This window comes from Parasteatoda tepidariorum, chromosome 3 (genome assembly GCF_043381705.1).
Source record: "Parasteatoda tepidariorum isolate YZ-2023 chromosome 3, CAS_Ptep_4.0, whole genome shotgun sequence".
Lineage (NCBI taxonomy): Eukaryota > Metazoa > Arthropoda > Arachnida > Araneae > Theridiidae > Parasteatoda > Parasteatoda tepidariorum.
The window spans coordinates 25,996,859-26,016,438 of NC_092206.1; the positions used below are offsets into that span (position 1 = coordinate 25,996,859).

At 30.4% G+C, this 19,580-nt stretch overlaps 2 protein-coding genes across 2 annotated transcripts in view; both read left to right on the plus strand.

Annotated features, from left to right (window-relative positions):
• LOC107448408 (zonadhesin) overlaps positions 1 to 19,580 on the plus strand; it is a 61,379-nt gene that overhangs the window by 13,878 nt on the left and 27,921 nt on the right. Inside the window, exons 6-11 of the mRNA XM_071179089.1 lie at positions 623 to 760; positions 1,635 to 1,811; positions 2,091 to 2,279; positions 3,674 to 3,844; positions 4,847 to 5,017; positions 5,999 to 6,108. Coding sequence (XP_071035190.1) covers positions 623 to 760; positions 1,635 to 1,811; positions 2,091 to 2,279; positions 3,674 to 3,844; positions 4,847 to 5,017; positions 5,999 to 6,108 — 956 coding nt within the window. The remainder of the gene's footprint in view (positions 1 to 622; positions 761 to 1,634; positions 1,812 to 2,090; positions 2,280 to 3,673; positions 3,845 to 4,846; positions 5,018 to 5,998; positions 6,109 to 19,580) is intronic.
• LOC139425133 (four-domain proteases inhibitor-like) lies at positions 10,982 to 17,871 on the plus strand. The gene is made up of 5 exons (XM_071178418.1): positions 10,982 to 11,082; positions 11,981 to 12,163; positions 13,857 to 14,045; positions 15,723 to 15,908; positions 17,709 to 17,871. Exons 1-5 carry the CDS (start codon positions 11,028 to 11,030, stop codon positions 17,711 to 17,713), a joined length of 618 nt encoding a protein of 205 aa, XP_071034519.1. The 5' UTR covers positions 10,982 to 11,027; the 3' UTR covers positions 17,714 to 17,871.

The window sequence follows — 19,580 nt, forward strand, 5'->3', positions numbered from 1 at the left end:
AAAACTTATAGAAATTTAAAATCGATTACAAAATTCCACCCGGACAGACATACACGAAGGCAAGTTTATATAAACGTGGTAAAATACCCACCATCGAGTAGTTGAAAGTGCCAACATTCAAGAATATTTCAGTTCCAACTCACTCACTTTAAAGTATTAAATTCTTCACATTTAAAAATTTTTTTTGGGTAAAAAAATTAAAACTAAAATTCTAGTCAAGAAGAGCCAACGGAACTTTGGCCACATTTTCCAGGCCTGTAATAAAGCAATATGTTATATCATTGCATTTTTCTAAATCTTACGTGAAATATTAACAACATCTATTTTCATAGAGGCAAAAATTATTAGAATTTCTTACAGTGTCCTAAAGAAGTGGGGCAGTTTATATCCCCTTCGAAAGAGTTACATCTAATTCGAAACTAAAAAATAAAATAAATATACATTTTGTACATTAAAAACATTTTATTAAAATATTATTTTTTTCTTTCTTTTTTTTCCAGTTTTACCCTGAAATACTTTGAAATGGATTTTTTATCACAGAAACGTAAAATATTAAACACATGTAATTTCCCAAAAAACATTGATTTGTTATGTTAATCGTATTTTAAGATAACAGCAATAGGTGGGAATTTTTACAGCTATTTTTCCGCTATAAAAGAGTTACCAACCTTTTACTTTTTACTCGGTAAAAAATATAATACAGTAACTATGCAGCTGTTTTTGATTTTGCTCTTTATTGCTGGGGCTTTTGCCGAACTGGGTAAAAATTACTATATATTACTAGTTATGAATTAACATTTATATATTTATTATTTATTAATATGCATAATTGTTATTATTTATTACTATTTATTATTTATGAAAACTTTTTATTTGTTAATATTGGTTATTTATTAATATTTAGTACTAGTATTTATTTATTTAATACTTTAATTTAGTAATGGTCAAAGTATGGATTATCCACATTACTATTTCTCCTTTTAAAAATACGTATTTTGAGAAAACGGCATAAAGTTTTTGATTGCAAGAATAGTTTCCTTCTTTGTGCCACTACACTATTTTTTCTAATTTCTAATATACCACTTTTGTCTGTGAAGATGAAATCCTTTGAAATAAATTCCTTATTTCGCACAAATCAAATCATCTTAAAGTAATACGCGGAGCTACGTGACTTTGTACAATGGCACGTCATTGGAAAGTACTAAAATAATTTTAGACTACTATGTATAATATTTAACTATGCATAATATTAAAATACTAGAGCTATGAATAAAGTTAGAATACAAAGAGCTATGTATAATTTTAAACTACACAATAGACTTAGCCATTAAAAAAATTATCAGTTTTATAATTAAATATCTTGGGGTAAGCCAAATTTTTTATTTTTTTGAAGAGCGTTTTTGGAGAAAATCGATCTAATTTCCATGTAGACAAAAAGATGTTTCTTTGTATTGGGCTGTTCTTTGATGGAAATTCAGAGAGCTTGCGCAGTATCAACCAGGATAGAATGAAAAGGATCAGTTAGACAAAATTTAACCTTTATAAAACTTGAAGCTTATTGCTATGCTGCTTCAACCTTATAATTTCACTGATTTATTTTTGAAATGTAACTTCTCACTCTAATTATTTTGCAGATTGCCCTGTTAATTCGCATTACGATAAATGTGGAACAGCATGCCCTGTCACATGTGAGAATCATTTGAATCCTCCCAAATTTTGTGTTTTAATATGCAAAAAAGGATGTCACTGTGACGAAGGATATGTGAAAAATAAGGAAGGACAATGTGTACGACCAGATGAATGCAACAACGGTATGCCTTCAATTTGAAGTCATTTGAATTAAAAGTATTGTTAATTTGAAAGTTGTTTGAATTCAAAGTACTGTTAATTTTGAAGTTAGTTAAATTCAAATTATTGTTATTTTAGAAATTAATAGAATTAAAATGATTTCTAATTTTGAAGTTATTTGAATTCAAATGATAGCTAATTTTAAAGTTATTTGAAATTAGTTTATGATTAAAGTGTTTAAGTTCCAAAAGATTGTAAAATATTTTCCTCGCCCACATAATTCTGATTTTTGCATTTTTCAGCTGTTTGTCTCGAAAATCAAGAATACCAAACTTGTGGAACAGCTTGTCCTCTTACTTGTGACAATTATGACAATCCACCCAAAATATGCAACGCCCTTTGTCTCATTGGATGCCAATGCAAGGAGGGATTCGTCCGGGCCAGTGATGGACTATGTGTTCTTCCCGAAAACTGCCCAAATCGGGCTGCTGGTAATTAGAGTTGCTGTTCTATAGGAATTTTTTTTTTGTACAGGATTCGCCGTAATTACCAACCATACAATGGGGCTTCAGAATCCTTTCTTAAAATTGAATTATAATAAACTGTATAAAGGGGAAAACAAGCAAATACACTCTATAACAAAAAAAAAGATTGACGCAACAAGAAGGAGTTGTCCGATTGAAACTAAAATTGGTGAATAGGAAGGCAGTGTACAGAATAGTAAATGATTAAAATTTTAGAGCAATTGAATAATTTATTGCAGAGTTACAGTAACAAGTTCAATAAGGTGTTGATCCGCCTCTAGCCTGGATACAAGCTGCCACACGGCGTGGCACAGACCGATAAAGCTCCCGGATGGATATTTCCTGCCAAATTCGATCCAATTGTCGAACGAGGTCATCAACATTTCGTGCCTGATGCAATCGCCTTCCCATCATATCCCAGACATGCCCTATGGGAGGGAGATGTGGTGATCTGGTAGGCCAAGGAAGAGTTTGACAAGCTTGCAGACAGTTCATAGCAACACGTGCCGTATGTGGTCTGGCATTGTCCTGCTGAAAAATCAGCTCAGGGCGCTGCGAAAGGAACTGTAGCAAAACAGGTCTTAGGATGTCGTCGACGTACCGCTGCGCAGTAAGTGTACCTCTAATGACGACCAAAGGGGTCCGGCTGTCAAAGGAAATGGCACCCCAGATCATAATGCTTTGTTGAGGGCCGGTGTGGCGTGCAATAGTGAAGGCAGGATCCCCCCTCTGCCCTGTGCGTCTCCAAACACGTCTTCGATGATCGTCAGGACACAGTTGGAAGCGGGATTCGTCGCTAAAGACTATACGTCCCCAGTCGGGATCATTCCAGCCATATCTGTTCAAAACATTTATGCATACGAAATTTCAAAGCAATCGGTGCTTCGATTTTTTTGTTATAGAGTGAATTTAATAGCAAAATACAGAATAGAAAAATAATGAACACCTATGTTAAAATAGTTTTCAAGACAATCGCTGTATACTGTTACATACTAAAAGGTTATGTTTAATATATGCTCATAAGTATAGGTTAAATGTTAGGTTTTATGCATGCTTATAAGTATAGGTTAAATGTTAGGTTTAGTAAATGCTTGTAGGTTAGGTTTAATAATATTTACCATGCTACTTTATATTAAATCTGACCTATCAACAATGAATGTTTATGCTACGACTATTATTTGTAGCTTTGGTTTTCAAGTTACTTATTATTACTGGAAAACTTATAAGCAGTTTTCAGCAAATCGTAATAAATGCATAAATTACGATTGATTTATATTTCAATATTTTTTCAGTAAAACCGTTGTATTCTAATTTAGGTATGTTCAAAAGATTTCCGATTTTAAATTAAGTATTGTTTTCAGCTGCCTGTGGCGAAAACCAAGAATACCAAACTTGTGGAACAGCTTGTCCTCTTACTTGTGATAATTATGAGAATCCACCCAAAATATGCAATAAGATGTGCGTCATTGGATGTCAATGCAAGAAGGGATACGCCCGAACCAACGATGGAAGATGTGTTCTTCCCGAAAACTGTTAAAATAGATCCGGTAATTAGATTCATTCTTAATCTGTAATGTTTTATAAATATATCTTGTTAGAATCGACAAATGCTTTTATTTATTTTTAAAATAATTTTTTTTGGAGAGAAATTAAAATAATGCACGTAAAAGAATCCATAAAGGAATTCATATTTAGCTGCAAAAATTGCTATACAGTACATAGCCAAATTATTAGATTCTATGTAAAATTCTAATTATCGGATGATACTATACAGTGTTATTGTTTTTGCGTGACTGAAACCGGTTTGCACTTGTTTACGTTCAGTTAGTACATCAGTTGGTATACCAGTATATCAGTAGGCTAAATTAGGCGATATGCAATTCAAATTCTACGACTGGATAAATCAGACCATATATTATATAAATATAGAANTCCAAACACGTCTTCGATGATCGTCAGGACACAGTTGGAAGCGGGATTGGTCGCTAAAGGCTATACGTCCCCAGTCGTCGGCATCATTCCAGCCATATCTGTTCAAAACATTCATGCACACGAAATTTCAAAGCAATCAGATGATTGCTTCTTGGTGCGTCGATTTTTTTTGTGATAGAGTGTATTTAATAGCAGTATACAGAATATAAAAATAATGAACACCTATGTTGAAATAGTTTCCAAGACAGTCGCTGCATACTGTTACATACTAAAAGGTTATGTATAATATATGCTTATAAGTATAGGTTAAATGTTAGGTTTGATATATGCTTATAGGTTAGGTTTTATAGTATTTACCATGCAACTTTATATTAAATCTGACCTATCAACAATGAATGTTTATGCTACGACTATTATTTATAGCTTAGATTTTCAAATTACTTATTATTGCAGGAAAGCTTGTTAGCAGTTTTCAGTAAATCGTAATAAATGCATAAATTACGATTGATTTGTATTTGAATTTTTTTTTTTTAGAAAAATTTTGTATTCTAATTTAGATATGTTCAAAAGATTTCCGATATTAAATTGAGTATTGTTTTCAGCTGTCTGTGGCGAAAACCAAGAATACCAAACTTGTGGAACAGCTTGTCCTCTTACTTGTGACAATTATAACAATCCACCCAAAATATGCAATAAGATGTGCGTCATTGGATGTCAATGCCAGAAGGGATACGTCCGAACCAACGACGGAAGATGCGTTCGTCCCGAAAACTGTTAAAATAGATCCGGTAATTAGATTCATTCTTAATCTGTAATGTTTTATAAATATATCTTGTTAGAATCGACAAATGCTTTTATTTATTTTTAAAATAATTTTTTTTGGAGAGAAATTAAAATAATGCACGTAAAAGAATCCATAAAGGAATTCATATTTAGCTGCAAAAATTGCTATACAGTACATAGCCAAATTATTAGATTCTATGTAAAATTCTAATTATCGGATGATACTATACAGTGTTATTGTTTTTGCGTGACTGAAACCGATTAGCACTTGTTTACGTTCAGTTGGTACATCAGTTGGTATACCAGTATATCAGTTGGCTAAATTAGGCGATATGCAAATCAAATTCTACGACTGGATAAATCAGACCATATATTATATAAATATAGAATATTTATTATGTCAGGTATTATTTGAGTATGTAACAATTATTCGACCAAATTATTAGAAGCACTGTAGTGTTTTAATAATCACACTTAGTTATATGCAATATATTTATATTTAAACATACATATAAAGGGTATTTATTCAAGAGATTCAGATACTTCCTATTTTTATTTATTTTTAACGTACTGCAATACAATGTTAAACAATTCATACAAGATCATAAGCAAGTGTGAACCGGTCTCAGCGGCGTAAAAACAATAATGTTGTATTGTATCACCTGATAGTTAAGATTTTACATAGAATCTTATAGTGCGTCTTGGTAAGGGACTGTAATTAATTACGAATATTGCCCAAAAAAGCCATCGTTATAATTGTAAAATTATTTGTTGTTAGATTCGCCATAGTTTTACAATTATAAAGGAATCGTTATAATAGTAAAACTATGGCAAATCTAACAACAAATACTACATGCCTATCTATATTTTTTATTTCTGAATGACGACATGTCTGAAGTAATGCAAATATTGCGCTGTAATGCGTATGATTTAAAGACTTCTAATGCGTATGATCTAAAGTTTCCTGTCAGATACTGCCACAAAAGCTGACGATTTTTTCGTGACTCAACTGCAGTTATTTGTATCTAAAGAATCTAGTTTAATCAAAAACAATCATCCTGTCAGAAATATATGGAAAAATGTATGCATAGATAATACAGTCTCCTCTAAGAGAAGGTCATACTAAATTAATGAAATATTAAAAGATTCCTGTCAGATACTGTGAAATTAAACGAATGAAATATATGGCGTACAAAAAGTCAATACATTAAAATTGCATTAACTTTCAAACAAATCGGAATTTCAATTGAAAAAAAGCTTGCGTGGCGTTTATAATTGAAAACGGCTAATTTAACCTTTCAAGTTTTAAATCTATAGTTACATTTCAGCGAGCACAATCAACGTCAACGAGCGAGATCAATCAACGTTATTTATTATTTTAAAAAAAAATTTCACTGCAAATTTAAAACTTTACAATTCTTGAACTAAGTATCAAATGTTAATTTTTTTATTCCATTGTACTCCCTGCTATATTTTTAAATTTTTCTACTCTCCCCTGTAGTTTCAAGTGCCTGAATCTTATAATTTTTCGCCCCACAAAGCAAAATGTAATGTCCAGTTGATCACGACAAACAGTGCCGCTGTTGGCAACGAGGTTTGAATCTCATCGATGCCTGTTTGATTTTGTGGAATACTGCCGGTCCAACTCCTCCTACCACACAGTGTTTGTGGTTGTCTACTGCTTTGAGATGGGAGGTTCAAAGAAGAGAGGTTACTTTGTTTGATCCGAGTCAATAGTTGTCCTAAATGTTTTAGCTCGCTCTCCTTCTTGAAACAGTTTGACCTCGTAATCAGATAGTTTTCCAGATAACTGGCGAGGAGATTTCGTCTGTTAAACAGGTAACAGTTTGTTTCTAAACGAAAAGGAAGTCTTTGAAAAAAGTGTATGCAAAGAAGGAAAGATGTATGCATACAACACGCGTATTAAGTTTAATGAAACTTTATGTGTAAATAAAGAGGTTAACTGTTATTGAGTATGTTGGTAACGCATCTTTCATCATGACCTTTCAGTTTTTTTGCAGTAGTTCAGCATTTCTGTTTTCACTTTGGATCATGTTTTATGCGAGTCAGAATCAGTTTAAGATTCGAACTAACTAGAGAAAAAAGTAAGCCTCTACGATGAAAGCCAATACAGATATAATTCATAAAAATATATCAGTATAAATTTTGTTGAATCTGCAATAAAATATTAGATATGTATGTTTCTTTTATTAATTTCAGAATGAAGATATGTCTAAAATAGTGTAAATATTGTGACTTCCTCAAATGGTGATGCCATCTTCATGACTAATATTGTAATTATCTGCATCTAAAGAATCTAATGAAATCATATTAAAACATTATTTCCGGCCTCATGTTCTCTTCTTTTAATTAAATTAAATGCTAAAAAAACTATGAATGCCATAGTTGGTTGAAACAATTATTCGTTTTCATCCCTATGATGATCCTGCAAGAAAAAGTCGCACTTTCTCCGGAAATTAAATCAGTCTTTCATGCACTGAGAAACAGAGTATGGTTAAAACTATCAAAATAAGGTAAAATTTATGGTGTATCTGACACGATAAAGCTCGGTTATTTTGACCGATTTAATGATTTTGGGGATATTAACAGTGAAATATAAGTTTTATGATGTGTGATAAAACTTAGTAAACGTGGTAAAATTAGTAATTTTGTCATGTTTAAAGCAGTGGTTCCCAAATGATGTTCCCCAAATTACTATGGCTCTGTGGAAGAGTTAAAAAGGGGGTTCGAGTGTTTGGACATTTTTTTAACAAGAACCTTTAATTACAGTTAAATTCAATTAATAATCCATAATTAATTTTTTTTGCTTACCCTTATGAACATTTTTCAAGTAAAATGCCGATAAAAAAGTAGATAAATTTTTTCATAAATGTAATTTTTCTAATAACAATATGTTGGACAAATTATGAAAAGATCTTGGACTTATAAAAACTTCATTAATTTTTTCCGATCGGGCATTTCATATAAAAATAAAATAACCCAATTACTTAATAAAGAAGTACGTTTTCCTAATAATGATTTTCAACGGTTGTCTTTTTAGTTTTCCTTTGTAAAAACCCCGATTATTCTGCTTATTTCGTTCATTTTCAACTACAAGCATACATTACACCAAAAAGAAATATATAGCTAGACTAGATACAGGTTCATGACTTTGAATTTAACTGTCGGACATAAAAACTAACTTAAGTTTATTCCTCTTATAAACTTCGTTAAGCAGCCCATCCAAATTTGAGTTTACGACTACCAATGTTTAAATCCGCAGCCCTGTAACTTTGAACCCAATCCAGGAACAAAGGTATTCCTGAATCAAGAGATATCTCAAGAGATATTGATATTGATACTGTACCTCAGGAGATATTGATTTATTATGGGAACTTGGAAGACTTTGTGACCCCGACAGATTTAACGAGCACTAGTCGCCATTTAATACACGGGGGTTCTTCGGCCGGCAGGAGTCAAACTCTCGTTATCACGAACACGAGTCCAACGCCGTATATTCCTCTTTTTAACTATTTCTAAAATAATGACTTTTTAATGTTTTTTTTTCACAACTGCCTTTGTTTACTTTGCCTATAAAGTAGGGGTTTCGCCGAAAGAAGGTTAATCATTTAGGGTTCCATTACCGAAAAAAATTAGAAACCGATGTTTTAGAGCATCGCATAAAAATCATTTAGTTAGTAAAATTTACTTTTCAGTTTTGCATTTCTTACTAATTGTGTGGTAATAAGAATAATTTGGAAAACCAGAATTTCCAGAAAATTGTTACTATATGAAAGGTAAAAATATTAAATGAATGGTTTAAATACAGTATATTTTAGGCTTATTAAACAAGCTTAGGAATTTTCTTTGGCAGAAATGTCATTATGGTATATTTGCTAGTGTTTTTTTTAAATTTCTTTTTTACCGTGTGCTATTTAACAGAAAAACAATGTATATCGCATTTCGACAAAAAAAAGAAGATTAGGATGGCAAATTTAATAAACTGGATCTATATGATTTTTAATTCACACTAGCTTCTATAGAGGTTTGAGTCATAGTATTTACTTGTTGAATAATATAAATGTATTTAAAAATGTATATGTATAGAAGAAGATAGTAGAATTCAATAATTTGCTGGCGTATTGAACTCTGCAATTAACTCACCTCTAGAATTCCGGAGAATATATTTGTTTTTTCTGAAATGGAAAAATGAAATGTGTTTATTAATTTACAATCTGAAAATACAAGTGTTTGTGCTGAAGAAAATCATGGTTCTGTGCCTTTGTGATCATTTATTGCAAATAATGATAATAATAATGAAAAACAGGGCATAAAAGTAATTGTCTGTAAATTCTTTATATCAGGAAAGTTATTGATTGAATCATAAATGAAAGTTTATTCAATTAAAGTTTTTACATTCAACCTAAATTTATTTAATTGATAAAAGTAATTCTGCAAAATCATCACATGTATCGATAAAAAATACATGAAAAAAATTTACGCATTGATTATTAAGTCTCCTAATAAGATGTCAAGCAAAATTTATGAAATATGAAAAGGTTTCCTGCTAGATATTGCAAAATCAAACAAGTAAAAGGTATGGTGTAAAATTGCGATAAATTTCGATAAAATCTAAAATTGCGATAACATTCAACACAATTTGAACGCATTAAAAAAAAATCGGTTGAAATTTATAATTGGAAATGACCCTTACAGCACGTTAAGTTTTAATTCTGTAGTAGCATTTCAGCATGCAGAATCTCGATTTTATAACAAAGTTAATAGTTCATCATTCTCGTAATAGATTTAATTTTTTTCTATTTAAATGTTATTTTGTTTTGTGTTTAATGTTTTGTGATTATGCGGAAGGTTATTCCTTGTATGATTTGTGTGCTTGCGTCGAAGAAGATGTTTACGCACAAAATGCTTTATTTTGAAAATCGTTCACTAAACAGACAGAGCAGAAAACCTGATAGTGTTCCAAGTGTCTTCTTCACACACATTCTCTTACATTAAAGGTGAGGTGAGTGAATTTTATTTTTTTGGGGCATATAAATTGGAGAAAACATTTTCGTCAAATCTTTAAATTGTCACTGTTTTATACTTCGGAAAGCAGACACTTCCAATGTTGATTCTATAACTTTTAAAAATTTCATCGATAATAATAAAATTCATTTATTTGTTTATATATAGTATGTTGGCAATGCATCTGTCNTGTAACACTTCAGCGAAAACGCTCAAACGGAGCCGTTGTTTCATATCTATTGTTATGTTTTTTATTAAATTTATTAATTACAAAAGCGTAGTTATTTCAGCTATACCTGACGTCAACCTCCACATATATATAATGTTTAAATCTGATAAAAAGGGTAAAAAACTCATATAGATTTTCCATTTAATTTCTTGGTAAAGTTTAAATTCTAAGACTATGGAAGGGAACTTTAAAATTTCTCCAAACAGCCTAATGTTCATCAACTTTGATAAAATTTTAAAAAAACCTCATATTTGTCTAGAATATTTTTATTTAATTTATTAAATTGGTTTAAAATTTCTAAAACTATGGATAGGAACTTTACCGTTTCTCTAATTGACCAACTGTTCATGAACTGTGATATGACAGAAAAAAATCTCTGCATATACCTGAATTGTTTTTTTTTAAAATTTTATTTCTTAGTTCGATTACAAATCTTAAAACAATGAAAAGGAAATTGAATATTTCCAATAAATGATGAATATACATCTACTGCGATGAAACAATAAAGTAATTATATTATTTTCAACTTTTACTTTTCTGTAAATGGATTAATATACCTCGATTTGCATACAATTAAAAAAACTTGTTAAAAAAAATAAAAAGAATTTGCATGCAATTAAAAAAAAACTCAACTTTCTTTTTTTATTTAAATCTTGTGAATCAAGTTCAGAACCTTTATATTATGACGTGAAATTTTACATTCCGTCAAAAGCCCTGACGCTCATCAACTGTGATGATACTTAAAGATGTTTCCAATTGTATATTTTCAACTCTTTCCCGTTTTCTCTTACAATAGAACAGGTTTGTGATCTTATTCTTCTATCATCCCCCAATATTTAAATTTCCACAAAGTCTTAGTGTTTTTTAACATAAATATTAATATATATACTTTTATAATTTTATTTGTGACAAGCATTTTAAATTGAAAATTAAAAGTGGTCAATGAGGAAATCATGCATAAAGCAAATTTAATTAAGTCTTCTAATGAATATCTTTTATTTTATTTTATATAGATCATTTGTTTTCTGTGTGTGTTCAATACTTAGTTAGGTTAGTGTGCCTGTTGTGCAGGTGAGTGTAATGCTCAGTTAGGTTAGGCCAGTGGAGTTAATAGCCATTTGTTCACACAATCAGAAATAAAATTCTCCTTTTTGACCATTCAGCAATTCTTGAGCTTTATTTCGTTAACTTTGGGAATCATTTAGTCACGAAATTACGAGACCAAATGCAAAATGAATACATGACGAAAATGTTACCTCAACTCGGAACTTCATTGTAATGCATTAACAGAGATTATGAGCGAAAATGAAGAATAAACGATTGGAACTAGAATAACGAAACGAGCCGAGCGGCTGGATGGTGGTCAAGGAGTTCCAGACCCGTTTCGCGCATGGATGTAATTCATCTGTCCCTACGTTGTTGATCTACCCATATGGTGCCCATGAAAAAGTGATCCACAATACCACCTGTAAGATATCTTGAGACGCATTGCTAATTATTTTTTGAAATAAATTGAATGACGAAACATTTCTTAACTCTTGACGAATTTCGTTTCTCGAGGAATCCGTCATTTTGACCACATTTTTGCTTTAATCGTGTACCACAAGGGAAAAGGTTTCGTCAAAACGGAAAAAGTTTCATGATGTTAGAGTGTCCATTTTTTCAATGTGAAATTGCATGCTCAATGTTTTTTCTCCAGATTGTCCAGTCAACTCTCATTATAGTAGCTGTGGAACACAATGCCCCATCACATGCGAGAATTATTTGAATCCTCCCAAAGCTTGTAGTTTTATGTGCAATCCAGGATGTCACTGTGACGAAGGATATGTCAAAACCAAGTATGGACAATGTGTAAGACCAAATGAATGCAGCAGTCGCAATGGTATGTGTTCAGTTCCTCTTTTATTGAAGTCATTTACTCATGAGTCATGTGGACAACTTTTTGTTTATCGTATTGTTACTGTGTTACCTTATGGAAAAATTTGACTCTTTGCAAATATTACTTCCATTTTGAAAAGCCACCAAAAAAGTGAGAAAAATCTTCAATACTATTTTATAATCTTTCTAATATGATTTAGGCTTTATCCAATCTGCATTTAAATTAATTAAGAAATGAGACCAAAATTACTCAATTCGAATGAATTTTGATTAGGATTTATGCAATATTCCTTCAACAAGTTTTAATAGTTCTGATCTTATTGCAAACTGCCTCAGTGAAAGCAGACTAATCAAGAAATAATAATTATATTTTCAAATTAGCCTGAAAATATGTGGATTAACTGAAACAAACCGAAAAAGTGAGAGGCTAATTAGAAAGTACTGAATAAGTTTTCCTATTAGCTCGGGTAATTTTAAAACGACAGCGGCTGTTTTCAAGGAGCCGAATTGTTACACTACGGAATTCTTATATTCTTTTTTGATAAGATTTATTAATTGGAAACAATGTATTATAGATGAAAGTTTTAAATTTTTTTTACTCCAAAAATGGCCAAGGCAAAGTCCTTATAATTTCTGTATTTAACTAAAATGAGCTCAATAAATTCACGTTAATTAAAAAAAAATAATAAAAAAATCAAAAAGGAAGGGAAACTGCGAATATGAGATAAGATTTGTGACTTTTTAAAGCATTTCCCCGATGAATTTTTTAAAGCAAATAGTTTTTAACAAAGCTTACAGTTTAAATCTTTGTTAGAAAAAAATCCAATCTATTTTGCCCAATATGTATTAGCTAATTTAAAATATGTTTCTTCGGAATATTATATTTTAAAGCTGAGCATTATACTTAATCAAGCATCTGATGGCAACACACTGTTAAATTCTGGATCATATTATGGTAAAAAGTATCGGGTGCTATTACTTTCTATCGTAAAATCTATTTTTACCGTAACATATTACGCAATAAAATATTTGATATACCGTAATTTTTACAGTAATAATTACAATAAAAACACTGAATCATTATAATTAAATAAATATTACTGCATCAATTGCTCTTTAATATTTTAAGGAAAAAATAGATTTTAAGGATGATGCACCCAAAATGCCGAATGCTTTATGTCGAATACTTAATGTCGAAATTTGATCTGGAATTTTTTGCAATGTATAATGCTCGAATTTTAACAAAGTTCTAATTACGTACTTTACACCTGAAAAATAATTTCAGTAAAAAAACAAACACTTTCAAATTCGTATCAGTGTTGTAATTATTAATTAAAGTAGAAGTAAATCTGAATTTTATGTCATAAGAGTAAATTAATTAAATAAGATCAAATTAATACAAGATCAAATTAGAATAAGATTAAATTAAGATAATATTATATTACAACATCCATACAATTAGCATTTTAAAAAGATTTTGTTCTTAGAAGTGTTTATTTTCTTCATTAAGTATAGAATGAGATATTTTTAAAATAACTATTAATGTTTGAGAGTTGTTAAAAAGTTCCTGCATAGATACTTCGAAACAATCTTTAACTTTTAAAATATTTAAATTTTTTTGATAAAATTATTTATGAGCTCATCGATGCATTTAGTTCAAGATGAAACTTCAGTATAAAATTAAGTATTGTTTTCAGCTGTTTGTGGCGAAAATCAAGAATACCAAACTTGTGGAACAGCATGTCCTCTTACTTGTAAAAATTATAAAAATCCACACAAAATATGCAACTTGATGTGCGTCATTGGATGTCAATGCAAGAAGGGATATGTCCGAACCAATGATGGACAATGTGTTCTTTCTGAAAACTGCCCAAATCGAGTTGCTGGTAATTAAACTTACTATTATATATATTTTTTAAACAGGGTGCCTTATAATAACCACCCCTGCCATAACGTTTTAGACTCTTTTTACAAAATTGAATTATAATAACCTCTAAAATGGGAGATAAAAAACGAACAACATAATATAGAATAGAAAAATGAATGAAATAGGTTTAAGCAATAATCTCGGTGTACCGCTACATACTAAAAATAAAAATTTCGAATGGTGATGGAAACTTCCGTTAATATGACTTTTTCTTATGTATTTTATTTTATATTGTATAACTGGCGTTGAAGAGCAGACATAATTTTGAGTTTATGATTATCCATGCTCAATTCTATGGTCTCGCAATTTCGAATCCAACCTAGAAGACAAGAAAACTTCGGGATCAAGCGGTGGAATAAACTAGTCTTCCTCTCTCTGGAACTTCATTCTGGAATATAATCTAGTACTACATTATACTCGTACATAGAAAAGAACTGTATGGAACTATAATTGTGCTCGGATAACAGAATTATATGATTTAATTTTTGGAAAAAAATACACGCAATAGTTAAAATTTTTAGATGGTTATCGAAATTTCTATTTTAAATCAAATATACTAAACTTGGCAAAAGGAATGTCTTCATTAGAAAAATGATTTTAGGTAAAGAAAGTTTACCTCAAACGAAAATAACGCCATGCTGATGCTTTCCACTTCTAAATAACACATAGTTGGTAACAGAAATTAAAATTTATCACAATGTTTTGAGCAAATGTCTTTATTGGCAATGCATAAATAAATTATGCCGTAAGGCATAAAAGGTCATGCTGCTCCAAACACGTGGTTTTCTTTTTATAAATAAAAATAAACAATTAGACAATGAATTATTAGTACTAACTACCGCTGCTAACTATTTAAGAAAACTACTTCTTTTTCGTTAACGTTCATTCACTACTTTCTCATTTCTTAAGTAAGTCTTACATTTCGTATTGTTGGTGGAAATAATTTTCCTTTACGTTTGATTTATTTTTAAATATGCTTCAAAATGATTATTTTAAGTGATATATAGTAAACTCATGACCCGATCCTTGGATCTCATTCATAGGAAACTGCAGCGTAACATATCACTTACATTTTCTGAGTAATTTAAATCATCGCTTTTTAATGAAATTAAGGTTGTTTTTCGAAGGCTCCGTCGTTACATGAAATGATGCTCTTTTACGTATAATATGCTATTTTCATTACTACTGTGAGTTTGCAACAGTTACTCATGAATGTTTGATCAAGTTTACTTTATATATGGTCTCATGGCCTATGCTGAAAATGGCACAAAACATCAATATGGAGAAAAGTCACAGTTTTATGAAAATGAAATTATGTTTGCGATCTAATTTTTTAATGTTTAAAAACTCACTCCAATGCTGCATTATAATAAAAATATGCAAAAACTAAAAATAAGGCAGTGATTTTGATAATTTTTTGCGAGGTGGAAAAATGTCACCAAATTACGATTTAAAAAAAATTTAATAACTTAAAAATATAGAAGTTTTTAGAGATGTTCTTTGTCCGTTCGAGAGCCCAGATAATTCTTTACGACATGGTGATATATATATAGTTTAAACTTATAGCTTTGCTTCAAGTGTGAGGCAAGAAAATTTTTTTAAAAATTTTATTTACTTATATTTTTACTTTCTTTAGGTTCCTTTTATACCGCAGAAGCTAACTCCTGCCTGATGGAATCTGATACTGGAATGTGCCGTGGATATTTCCCCATGTTTTATTACGATGCCAAAACTGGACAATGCAAAGAATTTATCTACGGTGGATGTGGGGGCAATGAAAACAAATTTGATAACGAAGAAGAGTGCTTGAAGAAATGCAGCTGTACGCATAAAATTTACTTATCAATAATATTTTTTAATCACATTTGCATTTATTTATTATTATGGATTCATTGTAGAAGCACCGTCAGTTAAAATATGTATCAATATTACATAAAATATTTATGACGTCTCAATTAACATTATAAAATGCATTAAGATGATGATATCCGTATTACCTTTATAATAAAGATTGCACTAAGGTTGACAGGTTTAAAAAAAATACACTTGAGGTAGAAAATGAGGTTATGTTCTCCACCAAAAGTAACCTCATTGATAAACCTCGATTTCCACCTCATGTCACTCATCTTAATCTCAAATTTAATTTAAACCTCAAATTTATTCTTTACCGATTCTCCTTATCTGATCTGGAAAATCAAAAAGAAAATAGAAAAGAATGCTTAGGTACTGTTTAAAGCATTTTTATCAAGACAATTTACACATTCTCACTAAGTTTCCACAATTGTTACAAATATTGTCAACAGATGTCACCAGTAACTGAGAAAAACGTTACAGCAATGTTTTCAAAGCTACTGCCATTGAATCAATCACGTGGTGCAGTCTGCAGACAAAATAAACTCCCAAGTAAAATATATTTACTGGAATAGTCGTTGCAGTCGTTACTGGCAAGTTTTGTGGCCAATTTAAAAATTTGTTCATCGTTCCTCTGCATAACACAGTAAATAGTCCATTTTCTCCATTCGTCTCACCGTTTTTGAATAGCTTTTTCAAATAGTCAGTCTTATTTAGGAAACTCGATAATAGTATGAACATGCAATAATTGAGGAAAAATTGTAAGCAATCAGCTTTTTATAAAGAGGGGTGTAGAGTTCTAATTTGTGCAAGCGTAACTGAGAAACATTACATAAAAAGATGTTTAAATTGTGTATTCTTTTTTAATCTAACTGGTACAAAGCAGTAAAAATGATGCAGTTATCAAAATGTTGAATATAGCTTTTATATCAAATCAGCTAAGCTTTCTAACATTCATGTAATTTATAAATATAGTTTCTTTAATTAATCAATATGTAGATTAACATATTGCATAATACACTAAATGAATTGAGATTTCAAAAAATAAACCTGAAGTTCTAAGTAAATTTAAGTAAAATCATAATAATTTGAACATACAGAAATAAAATTCGAATTTTGCTCCTATTTTAAGGTATAGAATGAATGCCAATAGATAAGCAAGATGTATTATAGTAATCTTAATTAGTTAAGCCGTAGATTTATATATTATTTGTAGTTTTATTAAAAATCAGTATCTGTCTTTATAAAAATTTAAGGTGTTTTTGAGGTTTATCTACGGCTGTTTTGAAGCGATTAGGTCGGTTTGAGGTTTCTTTGAAGTTTACTTCAAAAAAACCCTTAAAAAACAACTTCCCAATGTTCATAATCAAGGTGTATGAAGTCGTTTTATTCACACTTGAGGTTGTTTTGAGACTGATACAAATCTACCTCAAAGAAACAAGCTCAGTTGTTTCATGTGCACAGATTATTTCTTTTACACTTCAAGAAAATAAGAGTAATTGAGGCGTGAATAATTTCAAAGAATTTCAATTTAAAGTATTGATGAGCTATATATGAGATTTTTTTTAAGAGAGCATTTTATTTTTGATGTCAATCTCTTTATAATCATAAAAGAAAAATAATTGTGCAGTAAACAGGAAGGATTGAGTTGCAAAGCTTCTAGTTTTATTTAAAAAGTAACATACTTTTATAATTAGTAAGTAATGAAATTATTTTTAATATACTAATATATATCATATTCAACCTTAAATGTCTTTTTTTTCCATTTTAGTATAAAGATTATCACCGTCTGATGTAGTGTAAATATTACGTCGTTTCACATGCAACTTATTGAAGATTTCTATTGAAGATTACGAAGATAACTTCCTAAACTTACCATTGTTACCCATATTAAAAAATGTGCAATGAAATAAAAGTTTACACTTACGGTTTCATTCAATTCTCTATTTTATTCACTCTAATTTTAAGTTTCTTGGCTAATTTTATTTTGCATAAGATACAAACGACAAAGAAAATATCGTAGTTGATATAATTATCGTGCATGATAATTATATCGTGTATGAAATATCGTATTATGGTTAAATAACTGCATTCACGATGATATCATGAAATTGTCGTGTAAAAACTCATTTTTGTCAATGATTATCACGATAATATTGACATACAGTGAATAATAATGATATACTTAATACTATAATTAAGTAAATCACGATAATTAAAAATAATTATATTTTACTATACATCGATTAGTTCTGCTTTTTACTGTCCTGATGAGTATCCTTTTTAACGAATACAAAAAGAATTTATACTAAAATTATCTTCTATAACTTTCTGCGAAATTTTGAGGTTTTCCTATAAACTCTGTTTAATAATAACTTGGAAACCATATACACTTTCGGAATTTTTTTTTAAACATCCACCAAAAGAAGTGAATTTGGCCTGGTACTTCTGAATGATGCAGTTTTAAATGATTCGCCAAGGTCCCTAGGTTGCGAAGGGGGAAACACGAACTCTGAAATATATGTGGATATTCTGGACAGAAGCTGCTCTCCCAACTCAATAGAAGTGTTTTGTGAAAGGATCATTTCTTCTTTCAGCACAATAGCTGATCCACACACACATATCGAGATTTGTTCAGTCATGTTTTGATGAAATTGATGTTCACTGGATTGGATTGACTTTCTGGCTGGACTGTTCTTCCTGAACCGGCATTCTCAGAGTAGCGACGGAACACCATTTGCTTTGGGCGGATTAGAAGATGCAGATTCGTAGCCAGCCAAATTGAGCATCTTCACTACTAACACACAGATGCCTTGTGATAGACGATTGGAAGACAATTTGTTTGGTCACCAATGAAAAACTAGCGAAAGTCTCCCCAGACATGTGCAGGTTGTCATCAATGCAAGAAAGGGACATTTGTTATTATTATTAAATGCCTCTGGACTCTTTTAGTCCGTACCCCTGGGTGTTCGAATTTTTTTCGCCATATTGCATATAGTAAAATTCCACGTCTCTAATAAAAAATAGCATTTCTGTAAAGTATGTAGGAAGTTAACACGGAAAATTAATTTTATTACATGTGGTGCAGTTCATTTAAATAAGAAAAGTAATTGACGACTGTAAGTGTAAAATGATCTCGAAAACATTTTAGATAGTATTAATAAATTAGTTCTAAGTTCATATAGTTCACGTATTGCTCTTTTTCAAATTTAATTTTCCCTTCTCTCCATGTACTTGAGAAGATAAAAATTCCAAAATTTTGTGGTTATAGTGAGGTGACCATAGCTCATTTTATGAAGATTTTTAATGATCTTTTTGCATGATATCTGCTTTTTTACACGCAATTGTAGAAATATTTTCCTTTGAATGAAAGAAGGTGCTAAGTTTATTTTCAGTATTATACGTTAGCAATTCGAAAACAAAACAGTATGAATAACTGTTGATATAATGATCGGAATTTCGTTTAGTATACTGCATATTGCAAACTTGATAAAAAATATATGCCTCGTGGCTTATGCTTACAAATTGATTTTTGCTTCGTATGGGATGAGTGACAGTCATCTCCATCTATTAATTACGTAGTGAGGAATTATTTCATATAGGTTATAAGACATATGGAAACTTAGTTTTTTTATGATATCTG